The sequence below is a fragment of the Triplophysa dalaica genome, chromosome 19, assembly GCF_015846415.1.
Source record: "Triplophysa dalaica isolate WHDGS20190420 chromosome 19, ASM1584641v1, whole genome shotgun sequence".
In the NCBI taxonomy this organism is placed as follows: domain Eukaryota; kingdom Metazoa; phylum Chordata; class Actinopteri; order Cypriniformes; family Nemacheilidae; genus Triplophysa; species Triplophysa dalaica.
The window spans coordinates 2,584,791-2,596,509 of record NC_079560.1 but is presented as its reverse complement, the minus strand read 5'-3'; the positions used below and the strand labels follow the sequence as shown (position 1 = coordinate 2,596,509).

Below are 11,719 nucleotides of genomic sequence, written 5' to 3'. Positions count from 1 at the left end.
TTCAACTGTTGTGATTTTTTTCCTCTTCACACCGTTATCTGCATTTTATTGTCCAACACCCTGAGGAGATAAAAAAAAGCAGTAACACTTGGGTCCAAAAGGCTATTTTTTGCATATGGTCTTGTAACCTGAAGGTTGCATGTTTGAGTCTAAATTTTGGCAGAAAACGACTGAGCAAGCCACTTTATACCCAACTGTTTCCTGTACACTTCAGTGAATGGCTGTGTGTGTTCACTGCTCACTGGATGAGGATGCAGCGGTCAAGTTCTGAGTATGGGTTCAAGCAGATATAATATGAAGATTGTTTTTGACTTCAACTGTTTCAAAGAGTCATATGTGGTATTACTGTTAACCTTGGAAAATATTGAAATTGATACTTTGTCTGAAAAGAAACGCTGCTTGCTCTTTTCACATTGCTTTCACTGACAATTAGTTCAATTGATTCAATTCACTTTAACTGTTCACAGTATTACTAGTAAAGCACTGTAACCTCACTTAATCCTCATTTTACCAAACACAACACATTTGGCCATATTTTATATTAAACACTTTTAAGTTATTTAAATAGTTTAGTTTTAGCAGTAATGATGGCACAAGAAAATATGGGTTGGACATGTGAGTTTTATTAGTGTATTACACAAACAAGTAATGTATACACCAAGAACTCAAACCAACACAATTCTTGACCTTACTAAATAAAAACAGTCTAAAAACACAAATAAACAATAAAATCTGAAGAATGAGCAGGGTTTCTCTAGACAAAGCACCCTGTTAAAAGTAATGTTCATGGAAATCCAACATATCAGTAATGTATAAAGAATCTTAATCTTTTTTTCTCCAATAATTTTCTAGCAGCACAATAATACACTCAATATATTGTGTGACAGGTGTTCCTGAGCTGTCCATCAGCTATTTTTACAGGTAGGGATTTGTAGCCTTATAAGATCTTGTTTAAGCACAATAAAAAAGTGGACAACACAAAACAATGAGAACCATGTCTGCTTGTCCAAAGAAACACTATGATGGAACAATAACTCAGAACAGTACATAAGGTTCATAAAATCCCAAATATACTATATTTGGGTAGGACCATAAATGGTTTCACCTACCTACCCAATCGGAAGTCTCTCTCTTCTCTTGACCAACCATAACATGTCCAAAAAGTAGCAAATTGAATCAAAACACCCTGTCGAATTCTGATTGGCTGGTGGTTGCAGGATTCCGGTTCTGATTGGCTGGCTGTTGAGGCATGTGACCTCTTCTGCGAGGTGGTGCCAAGTATTCAAACATGGAAGTGTTGTGGGTGGAGAGCATGTTTTTAAGGTCAGAGGGCATGGGGTCAGACCAGAAGAAGTTGTGGTTGAGAGCGTCATCGCTGTCTATTCTCTGAGCCGGATCCAGAACCAGGAGTTTGTCTATGAGGTCCAGAGCATACGGGTCCTTCACATACGCCTTGAGTCTGTCCTTCACTTTACGCTTCTGACCCTTAGGTAGCTCCATCTTCTGATAGAGTTCATACTTCTTATCCACACTAGGCCAAACCTGAGGCACATCAAGAGACGTGGCATTAGAGCTTGTGTTTGTTTTTCAGTTGACAAAAACGTCTTCAAAATAAATAATTAGTAAGTAATTAATAAGAGTTTTACCTCTGGAGTAATAGAGCCACACAGCTGACTAATGAGGGTGAGCTGGTGTTGTTCAGTGTTGCCCTGCATGATGGGGCTTCTGGTCCACATCTCTGCCATGATACATCCACCACCCCACAGATCTATAGGAGGACCGTAATCTCTCTCACCTAAAGAACAACACAAAATAAATGACACACTGGAAATCCATTGAAAGGTATAGGTGGTGTTCACTTCATTTACCCAGCAGTAGTTCTGGTGGTCGATACCACAGTGTGACGACTCTATTTGTGTAGCGGTTCCCCTGACTGTTCTTAGCCAAACTGAACGCTCTGGCCAACCCGAAATCCGCCAACTTCAGCACTCCATCTCTTGTGATCAGAACATTGGCGGCTTTCATATCTCTGTGAAGGATCTGACACAAACAAACAAATTAAATTAAATCAGTCTCAGCATTTTATATCATTCAAGACTTAAATGATGTAAACGATCTAAACGACATTTGTCTTAAAATATGATCTTACCTTGTTTCTGTGTATGTAGTAAAGTCCGTTCAGCAGCATCTGCATAACCTTCTTTTTCTCCGACAGGGTAAATTTCACATTAGCGTTGCTTAACAATCCAGCGAGGTCATGTTCACAGAAATCAAACACTAGATAGATGCTGCCCTTGTAACGGTTAAACTGGGTGGCTAAAGAGAAAAACAAAAGGAAGACGAAAGAGATTTGTTGCGATTGGCTGGTTTGGCTGGTCCAATCAAAAGCAAGGAGAAATCATGTTCATGTTACATAAGCAGCTGTTGATGTTTCATCTCTGACATAAGCAACATTATGTAAAGATCTAATAAAACAGTTATTTTTTTGGAAGCAGCTCACCTTTTGTTCTGCAGATCTCAATGAGATTCACCACATTCTCATGCTTTAGCAGCTGTAAGATCTTGATCTCCCTCAAAGCTGTGATGGGAAACTGAGAAGATCACAAAGATCTTATTACTGTCACTTTTTTTAAGGTGACAGAAGGTGTGAAAGATGCTCTTAGACAAAAAGTCTAAAACTTTGTTAATTGAACAATGCTGATGAAGGGTAGCATTGAATGTCCTCACCCCTTCTTTCTCATTCTCCATGAGGACCTTCTTCAAAGCCACCATTTTCCCAGTTTGCCGGTGTTTGGCCTTGAATACCTCCCTAAAGAATCGACAGTTTAAAATGGATCAGAAAACCACAATATTACACTCAGACAAGAAAACAATAAACAATCATTGACTTACTTACAAACTGACAATGAGTATAACAGTAATAAGCACATAAGACCAAACATTACACGTTGTCAGTTCATCATTATCATACAGTTCAGACTAAGAAGTCAAACATGAGTATTTACATAAGCGTCACAAAGCCACTAAAATATACATTTACTATTCAAGAACTCACCCGAATGTGCCCTGGCCGATCTTTGCGAGCTTTTCATATTTCGAGAATTCATCGCAGAAGGGAAACTCAACCCCGTCATAGTATTTTGACATGATGGCAGTCTCTCTATCCGGCCTACAACACACACGTTTGTTTTTACATGATGGTTGGTAATTACGTCATTTGAGTTGACTATACAATTAAACACACAAGTTTAATATTTTAATGAGATCTTCTTATTAAAATGTTTGGGATATGTAGGACAAACGTGTTTGATAATACACAAATACACAATAATACACAAAGACAGCAAAAACCGACCCCCACACACACAAACATGGGTCTTACACGGCTATTTAAAACACGAGTCACGGTAAAACGACACAAAAAGATACAAGGGTTGTTATATGAACGCAGAAGTCATATTTTATATTTTTAATTATAGATAAGAGATTGAAAATCATTAAAATATTCATACTTTTCTCCGCCGCCGGAGCTTCCGGTTTTGTCGCGCTGCATCCTTGCTGTTCCTCTGCGGTCCGCAGAACAGATTCACACACGTAAAGAAAAACTTTAGCGCCACCTGCTGACCGGATGAGAGACAACTATAATTCATTAAACAGAGATGAGTGTCTTCTACGACGTCAGGTAAAATAAATATCGTCAGATAGCATTAACATTATAAATATAAATGACATATTTAAATATATGTAGTAATTAATTGAGGATCAATATTTGTTTACTTCAAGTGCCGTATTATTAGTTCTAGTAATAAAACATAAGGCATATACATTCAATTAGCCAAACTAAAAAGCTTTAGATGTTAATATATATTTACACATTTTATTGTTTTTTTATTTAATATTTGTTTCTTTAATAACACTATTAAACAAATCAATTAAAAAAACATCACAAACACCAACCTGACATGTTAAAAACAGACGTTAGTTTACAAACTATATACAGTTAACATTCTTTATGTATAAGGAAGTATTTTTAGAAATTAAATTAACATTACACATTTAAATGTAGGTTTTTACCTCAACGATCTTTGAGTTGTCCATGTGTAATTATATGTACATATACATCATTAGCACAAAAACACTCATATCAAGTCCTTATGGTTCAATATAACAGAATAACTGGTTTAAATTGTGATATATTACTCACCGCAAGCAGTTTAAGCATAGCAGCACAGTCTCTCTCTCCTGTAGCGTTAAATAAGAGGACCCTCATCACTGGACCCCTACAAACACACAAAACTATCAACACAAACATTTACTAACAATCTTTTTTTTGTGATATAAAATGTTCTTGCTTGTTCTTTTGTTTTAAATCCACTTAACTATGGATAAAAACAAAACACAGAAAGGACAGGCTCTCACTCTGCTTTTTCCTCGTGTTGTGTTGCGACTTCATTGAACCAGCGGACGCAGGCCTGCATGCTGCGGGTGGTATGAGCTCCGTCCAGGAAGTACGTCACAGGACCGTGTTTTAGCGTCTGATTGCGTCCGGCCCACTCCGTCTCCATAAGACCTGCAGACACATCACAGATTCCAACAGCTATAGTAGTTTCACTGAACCCTGTCTGAAACCTAAACTACTGATATTTAAATGTTTATTTTTCCTAAAGCAAGTTAACAACTTTGGATACATTTTGGAGTGTTTTGAGACCTTTGATCATCGCAGGACTGGGCTGAAACGCTGGAGCTGGATTCACACCACTGAACTCGACCGAAGACAGCGCAGGATCTGTGAACACATCAGTTAACACACACTACATTAAACACACAAACACGCATTGAACTCATGCAGAAAGAGAGCAGCAGAAACACACACCTGTCAGTAAGTGTCTGTGCAGCCAGACGTGCGAGAGCTGTAAGGCCAGAGAGGCATTTAAAGGCATCTGGACAGCCAACAAGACGCATACAAAAACGCTCACGAGCTCTTCTGACAACCCACACCCCCAATGCATCAACTCCCCCTATTGGACAAACTCCGCACTCACTTTAACATACAACATATTGATTTATGTTTTTGGGTGCAAAAACCACGCGAACGCCATGAGTAGACTTTTTATAACAGTATAAAACAATAAACAAGCAAGTTCATCAGATCCTTAAGTGTCTGGCAACTGTGAGCATTGAGTCTGATGGGCATGGAAACACGTCACAAATTTAGAATTTGGACTGTGATGATAAACTCAACCAGTAGAACTGAACTGTCGGCCTATATTTTGAGCAAAGACAAAAAAATGCACTATACAAACGTAAAAAGCTGTAACTGTTGAATGCTTTGGAGTAGAGACACATGGATGGTCTTGAAAAATGACACTTTGTGGATTATTGTAGAAGTTAAAAAGGAAAACTATAATAATGTGTCTAAAAGGTATTGGATTTTAAATGTATTGTTATGAAAATGTGCTGTAATATTTATTTTATTTTATGAAATATTAATATTAAAAAAGTAAAAGCCATCGGTCATAAGTATTTTAGGTGAAATATAACAAATGGCCACTATGAGACACCCTAGCAATAGGATGATTCCCAAAGATCACTAGGTTGCTTGAAATGACATCTTACACCACAGACCAAACAAATACACATTTTTTTTATCTTTTTACAAACTTTATATAAATATTTTCACTTTTTGATGCAAATTGTAATTGAAACGTGAATGAAAACAAATATAAAATTACCGGAAAACTAAATGTCAAACTATTTATGTAATTTCAAGTATTTACAACTATATATAAATCTTCCCAACATCTAAACACTACAAATTATTAGCATCATGCCAGTTTATTGAAGTAATCTCGTTTTGCTTGGAAACAAAAGTAGGCTGCACATCCCTGGCAGAACACAGTTGTTTTCAGATGGCACAATTGGGATCTTCGCCTGGAGTCATCACTTTTATCTGTGACGTGTTTTGGCCTGTGGCAGACATGGCGTGTCATTGGGGTTGCTGGAGCAGGAGGAGCAGGCTCACTTTGAGGCATCCAGTCTGCAAGCTCCATAACCAAAGCTTCACAGAATTCTCGCTGTGACTTCGCTATTTGGTTATGAGCCGCAGCAAACTCCTGGTGCAGAATGAATGCATTTACCATGGCGATGTCGACAAAGTGGAAGAACAGTGAGTGGTACCACTTCCTGGTCTTTCTGAGCACTTGATAAATACCCAACAAGGGCATCGGAGAGATCCACTCCTCCCATGTACCTGTGTGAAAAATAATAGAACAATTCTAAATGCAAACATAATCAGGTAAATAAAATTAACTCATCTGGACAATTTTGTACACAACAGCAAAAAGTAACACAACTCACTGGTTGTAGTCATGCACTACATCAGGAATTGGTACGTGGAGTTCCGTCCATCCGTCAGCTCTCGTCTTCACCCTCCTCCGTACAGTGCGATCTCCCTCTGCTGCATGGAAGGATGAGCACATATGCACCTCCCTGATGTCCTTCCATTGCACAAAGAGGAGGCTGTTGTCTCTAATCCACCGCATACTCCCACGGGGAGCATTTTTGGCCAATTTGATAGCGGTAGTTTGTGGGAAGCCCACCCGGTTGCTTCTAATGGTCCCACAGGCCCAGATGCCCTTCTTGAGGAGGTCTCTGAATAGTGATGGGCTGGTGTAGAAATTGTCTACATATAATTTGTAGCCAGTTCCCAGCATCTTCTCATCCACCAGCGCCATCACTGATTCATAACTTAAGACGTTTGATTAGAAGGGTAGCCCAAAGTCACTGGCCACTTTATTAGTACATCCTTGCTGCATTACTGGATTTTGCCTTCAGAACTTCCTTCACTCTTAATGGCGTGGATTCAAAAGGATGCTGCAAACATTCCTCATAGATGTAATAAATTGCCTAATTCTTATATTTTGTGTAAATTTTTTCAACCAGACCGTATGGTGTATGATGAAAATCATGAGACTGATAAAGAAGAAGGAGATGCCCGGTGACCTGAAGTTTGATCATTGGAAAAGACAGAATGAAAAGACAAAAGCGAAGGAAATCAAACAGGAGTCACAAACCAAAGAATCAAGATACACAAATATCATGAGACCAGTTCAATGGAACAGCATGGAGCATTTAAAACCAAACTGTGAGTTTTTCATCGCCTCAGCTTTCTGTTTCTATTTCCATCATTATTTTTATCCATTTAAAAATTCATTAATTCCTGTTTCAGTACCCCTCCTTATAAACTATAAAAAATGTTTGTTTTTCAGTGTCTTGTGATCCATGTTGACCTGTAGAATGCAATTCCGATGTTCTAAAGAAGATTCAGGAGGAGGTGATTTGTGTGTTTCTTTACACCGTCATGTGCATTTAATTGTCCAACACCCTGAGGAGATATTTAAAACAAAAAACAGTCACACTTGGGTGAAAAAGGTTTTTTTTTGCATATGGGGCAGTTTGCACATGGCCTTGCCATGTTTGAGTCTAAATGTCTGCAGAAAACGACTGAGCAAGGCACTTTATACCCAACTGTTTCCTGTACACTTTAGTGAATGGCTGTGTGTGTTCACTGCTCACTGGATGAGGAGGAAGTTCTGAGTATGGGTTCAAGCAGTTATAATATGAAGATTATGTTTTGCACTTCAACTGTTTCAATGAGTCAAACGCCGGTATTACAGTTAACCTTGGAAATTATTGAAATTGAAAATGATAATTTTTCTGAAAAGAAAACATCGCTGCTCGCTCTTTTCACATTTCTTTCATTTACAATAAGTTTTATGATTCTGTTACAAATCAAGCTTTGTGTTAGTGTATAGATGATAGATGATTCATGTACAAGATGATGCTTCAAATCGACATATGTAACCTATCAAGCATTTAAGAGGTTTCATCACTGTTTGTGAGATATAAGTCTCAATTGAATTTCTGCAATGTAAATATAAACCCTACATTGATTATAATTTAACATATGCTCTAATATATACACTGATGAAATTAAAATGATTTGTGAAAAACATATAAAAGACTTTTGCATTGTGTGTAGTGTTATGACAGCCTGATTTAATGTATTTATTTTCTTAATTGCATTTGATTTGTTAATCTTCAGTCAAAGCAAAAGGATTTTGTTACATGTGGACCTAACCTGGGCTGAGGATCCATGAGTGTACTGGGCCACAACTCAGTTTTCTCAATCAATTTAGCGGTTTATACTATGAAATTAGGAGCACTTCCTCCCTTAAATCTGTTTTGATACTACAGTAAAAATATAATATAAAGAGTGCATACAAAAATGGATATAAAGCATACATTAACAGATTAAAATGAAATAAGATTTAGAAGAATTAAGTGACCAAGTGATATTACACATTCTTTAGTTGACTTTCTAGTGATAAGTCAGCCAGTTGATTTGTTGGGACGCAAGGAACGTTTAACTTGACTGTATCTTACAGAGCATCCACCTGTATATATCTAATATAGTGCATTACTTAAAAAAAAAAAATACTAGATCATTACACTAATTACAATATATGTGGAATGTACGTAAAGCATACTCACTTTAACTGTTCACAGTATTACTAGTAAAGCACTGTAACCTCACGTAATCCTCAATTACCAAACACAACACGTTTTGCCATATTTTATATTAAACACTTTTAAGTTATTTAAATAGTTTAGTCATACTTTTTTAGCAGTAATGATGGCACAAGAAAATATGGGTTGGAAATGTGAGTTTTATTAGTGTATTACACAAACAAGTAATGTATACACCAAGAGCTCAAACCAACACAATTCTTGACCTTACTAAATAAAAACAGTCTAAAAACACAAATAAACAATAAAATCTGAAGAATGAGCAGGGTTTTTCTAGCCAAAGCACCCTGTTAAAAGAAATGTTCATGGAAATCCAACATATCAGTAATGTATAAACAATCTTAATCTTTTTTTCTCCAATAATTTTCTAGCAGCACAATAATACACTTAGATATAGTGTGACAGGTGTTCCTGAGCTGTCCATCAGCTATTTATACAAGTAGGGATTTGTAGCCTTATAAGATCTTGTTTAAGCACAATAAAAAAGTGGACAACACAAAACAATGAGAACCATGTCTGCTTGTCCAAAGAAACACTATGATGGAACAATAACTCAGAACAGTACATAAGGTTCATAAAATCCCAAATATACTATATTTGGGTAGGACCATAAATGGTTTCACCTACCTACCCAATCGGAAGTCTGTCTCTTCTCTTGACCAACCATAACATGTCCAAAAAGTAGCAAATTGAATCAAAACACCCTGTCGAATTCTGATTGGCTGGTGGTTGCAGGATTCCGGTTCTGATTGGCTGGCTGTTGAGGCATGTGACCTCTTCTGCGAGGTGGTGCCAAGTATTCAAACATGGAAGTGTTGTGGGTGGAGAGCATGTTTTTAAGGTCAGAGGGCATGGGGTCAGACCAGAAGAAGTCGTGGTTGAGAGCGTCATCGCTATCGATTCTCTGAGCCGGATCCAGAACCAGGAGTTTGTCTATGAGGTCCAGAGCATACGGGTCCTTCACATACGCCTTGAGTCTGTCCTTCACTTTACGCTTCTGACCCTTAGGTAGCTCCATCTTCTGATAGAGTTCATACTTCTTATCCACACCAGGCCAAACCTGAGGCACATCAAGAGACGTGGCATTAGAGTTTGTTTTTCAGTTGACAAAAACGTCTTCGAAATAAATAATTAGTAAGTAATTAATAAGAGATTTACCTCTGGAGTAATAGAGCCACACAGCTGACTAATGAGGGTGAGCTGGTGTTGTTCAGTGTTGCCCTGCATGATGGGGCTTCTGGTCCACATCTCTGCCATGATACATCCACCACCCCACAGATCTATAGGAGGACCGTAATCTCTCTCACCTAAAAAACAACACAAAATAAATCACACACTGGAAATCCATTGAAAGGTATAGGTGGAGTTCACTTCATTTACCCAGCAGTAGTTCTGGTGGTCGATACCACAGTGTGACGACTCTGTTTGTGTAGCGGTTCCCCTGACTGTTCTTAGCCAAACTGAACGCTCTGGCCAACCCGAAATCCGCCAACTTCAGCACTCCATCTCTTGTGATCAGAACATTGGCGGCTTTCATATCTCTGTGAAGGATCTGACACAAACACACTAAATAATTAAATCAGTCTCAGCATTTTATATCATTCAAGCCTTGAAAAAATGATGTAAACAATCTAAACGATGTTTACGTAAAATATGAACTTACCTTGTTTCTGTGTATGTAGTAAAGTCCGTTCAGCAGCATCTGCATAACCTTCTTTATCTCCGACAGGGTAAATTTTACATTAGCATTGCTTAGCAATCCAGCGAGGTCATGTTCACAGAAATCAAACACTAGATAGATGCTGCCCTTGTAACGGTTAAACTGGGTGGCTAAAGAGAAAAACACAAAAGTAAGACGAAAGAGATTTGTTGCGATTGGCTGGTTTGGCTGGTCCAATCAAAAGCAAGGAGAAATCATAAATGTTCATGCTACATAAGCAGCTGTTGATGTTTCATCTCTGACATAAGCAACATTATGTAAAGATCTAATAAAACAGTTAATTTTTTGGAAGCAGCTCACCTTTTGTTCTGCAGATCTCAATGAGATTCACCACATTCTCATGCTTTAGCAGCTGTAAGATCTTGATCTCCCTCAAAGCTGTGATGGGAAACTGAGAAGATCACAAACATCATTTTACTGTCACTTTTTTTAGTTGACAGGAGGTGTGAAAGATAAAAAGTCTAAAAATTTGTAAATTGAACAATGCTGATGAAGGGTAGCATTGAATGTCCTCACCCCTTCTTTCTCATTCTCCATGAGGACCTTCTTCAAAGCCACCTTTTTCCCAGTTTGCCGGTGTTTGGCCTTGAATACCTCCCTAAAGAATCGACAGATTAAAATGGATCAGAAGACCACAAAATTACACTCAGACAAGAAAACAATAAACAATCATTGACTTACTTACAAACTGACAATGAGTATTACAGTAATAAGCACATAAGACCAAATATTACACGTTGTCAGTTCATCATTATCATACAGTTCAGACTAAGAAGTCAAATATGGGTATTTACATAAGCGTCACAAAGCCACTAAAATATACATTTACTATTCAAGAACTCACCCGAATGTGCCCTGGCCGATCTTTGCGAGCTTTTCATATTTCGAGAATTCATCGCAGAAGGGAAACTCAACCCCGTCATAGTATTTTGACATGATGGCAGTCTCTCTATCCGGCCTACAACACACACGTTTGTTTTTACATGATGGTTGGTAATTACGTCATTTGAGTTGACTATACAATTAAACACACAAGTTTAATATTTTAATGAGATCTTCTTATTAAAATGTTTGGGATATGTAGGACAAACGTGTTTGATAATACACAAATACACAATAATACACAAAGACAGCAAAAACTGACCCCCACACACAAACATGGGTCTTACACGGCTATTTAAAACACGAGTCACGGTAAAACGACACAAAAAGATGCTAGGGTTGTTATATGAACGCAGAAGTCATATTTCATATTTTTAATTATAGATAAGAGATTGAAAATCATTAAAATATTCATACTTTTCTCCGCCGGCGGAGCTTCCGGTTTTGTCGCGCTGCATCCTTGCTGTTCCTCTGCGGTCCGCAGAACAGATTCACACACGTAAAGAAAAACTTTAGCGCCACCTGCTG

The 11,719-nt window shown here is 37.8% G+C and overlaps 2 protein-coding genes across 2 annotated transcripts; both read right to left on the bottom strand.

The window, feature by feature from the left end:
• Nucleotides 1-603: 603 nt before the first annotated feature.
• On the bottom strand, nt 604-4,249 carry LOC130408531 (cyclin-dependent kinase 9-like). The gene is made up of 9 exons (XM_056732099.1): nt 4,205-4,249; nt 3,513-3,617; nt 3,056-3,169; nt 2,728-2,809; nt 2,501-2,591; nt 2,150-2,316; nt 1,869-2,040; nt 1,647-1,795; nt 604-1,542 (listed from the first exon to the last, which is right to left on the bottom strand). The coding sequence occupies exons 2-9, from the start codon at nt 3,551-3,553 to the stop codon at nt 1,177-1,179; spliced, it is 1,182 nt and encodes a 393-aa protein (XP_056588077.1). The 5' UTR covers nt 3,554-3,617; nt 4,205-4,249; the 3' UTR covers nt 604-1,176.
• A 4,462-nt stretch (nt 4,250-8,711) lies between these two features.
• On the bottom strand, nt 8,712-11,709 carry cdk9 (cyclin-dependent kinase 9 (CDC2-related kinase)). Its single transcript, XM_056731243.1, has 8 exons — nt 11,609-11,709; nt 11,154-11,267; nt 10,826-10,907; nt 10,610-10,700; nt 10,253-10,419; nt 9,970-10,141; nt 9,748-9,896; nt 8,712-9,649 (listed from the first exon to the last, which is right to left on the bottom strand). The coding sequence occupies exons 1-8, from the start codon at nt 11,647-11,649 to the stop codon at nt 9,284-9,286; spliced, it is 1,182 nt and encodes a 393-aa protein (XP_056587221.1). The 5' UTR covers nt 11,650-11,709; the 3' UTR covers nt 8,712-9,283.
• Between the last annotated feature and the right edge of the window lie 10 nt (nt 11,710-11,719).

Bases quoted from the DNA above. Each gene is read 5' to 3' on its own strand.
- LOC130408531 (XM_056732099.1), bottom strand. From the start codon at position 3,553: ATGCAGCGCGACAAAACCGGAAGCTCCGGCGGCGGAGAAAA. The intron at 3,170-3,512 runs GTATGAATATTT...TGTGTGTTGTAG, and splicing joins AGCTCCGGCGGCGGAGAAAA to GCCGGATAGAGAGACTGCCA. The intron at 2,592-2,727 runs GTGAGGACATTC...TGATCTTCTCAG, and splicing joins TGGAGAATGAGAAAGAAGGG to TTTCCCATCACAGCTTTGAG.
- cdk9 (XM_056731243.1), bottom strand. From the start codon at position 11,649: ATGCAGCGCGACAAAACCGGAAGCTCCGCCGGCGGAGAAAA. The intron at 10,701-10,825 runs GTGAGGACATTC...TGATCTTCTCAG, and splicing joins TGGAGAATGAGAAAGAAGGG to TTTCCCATCACAGCTTTGAG. The intron at 10,142-10,252 runs GTAAGTTCATAT...TGTTTGTGTCAG, and splicing joins ACTACATACACAGAAACAAG to ATCCTTCACAGAGATATGAA.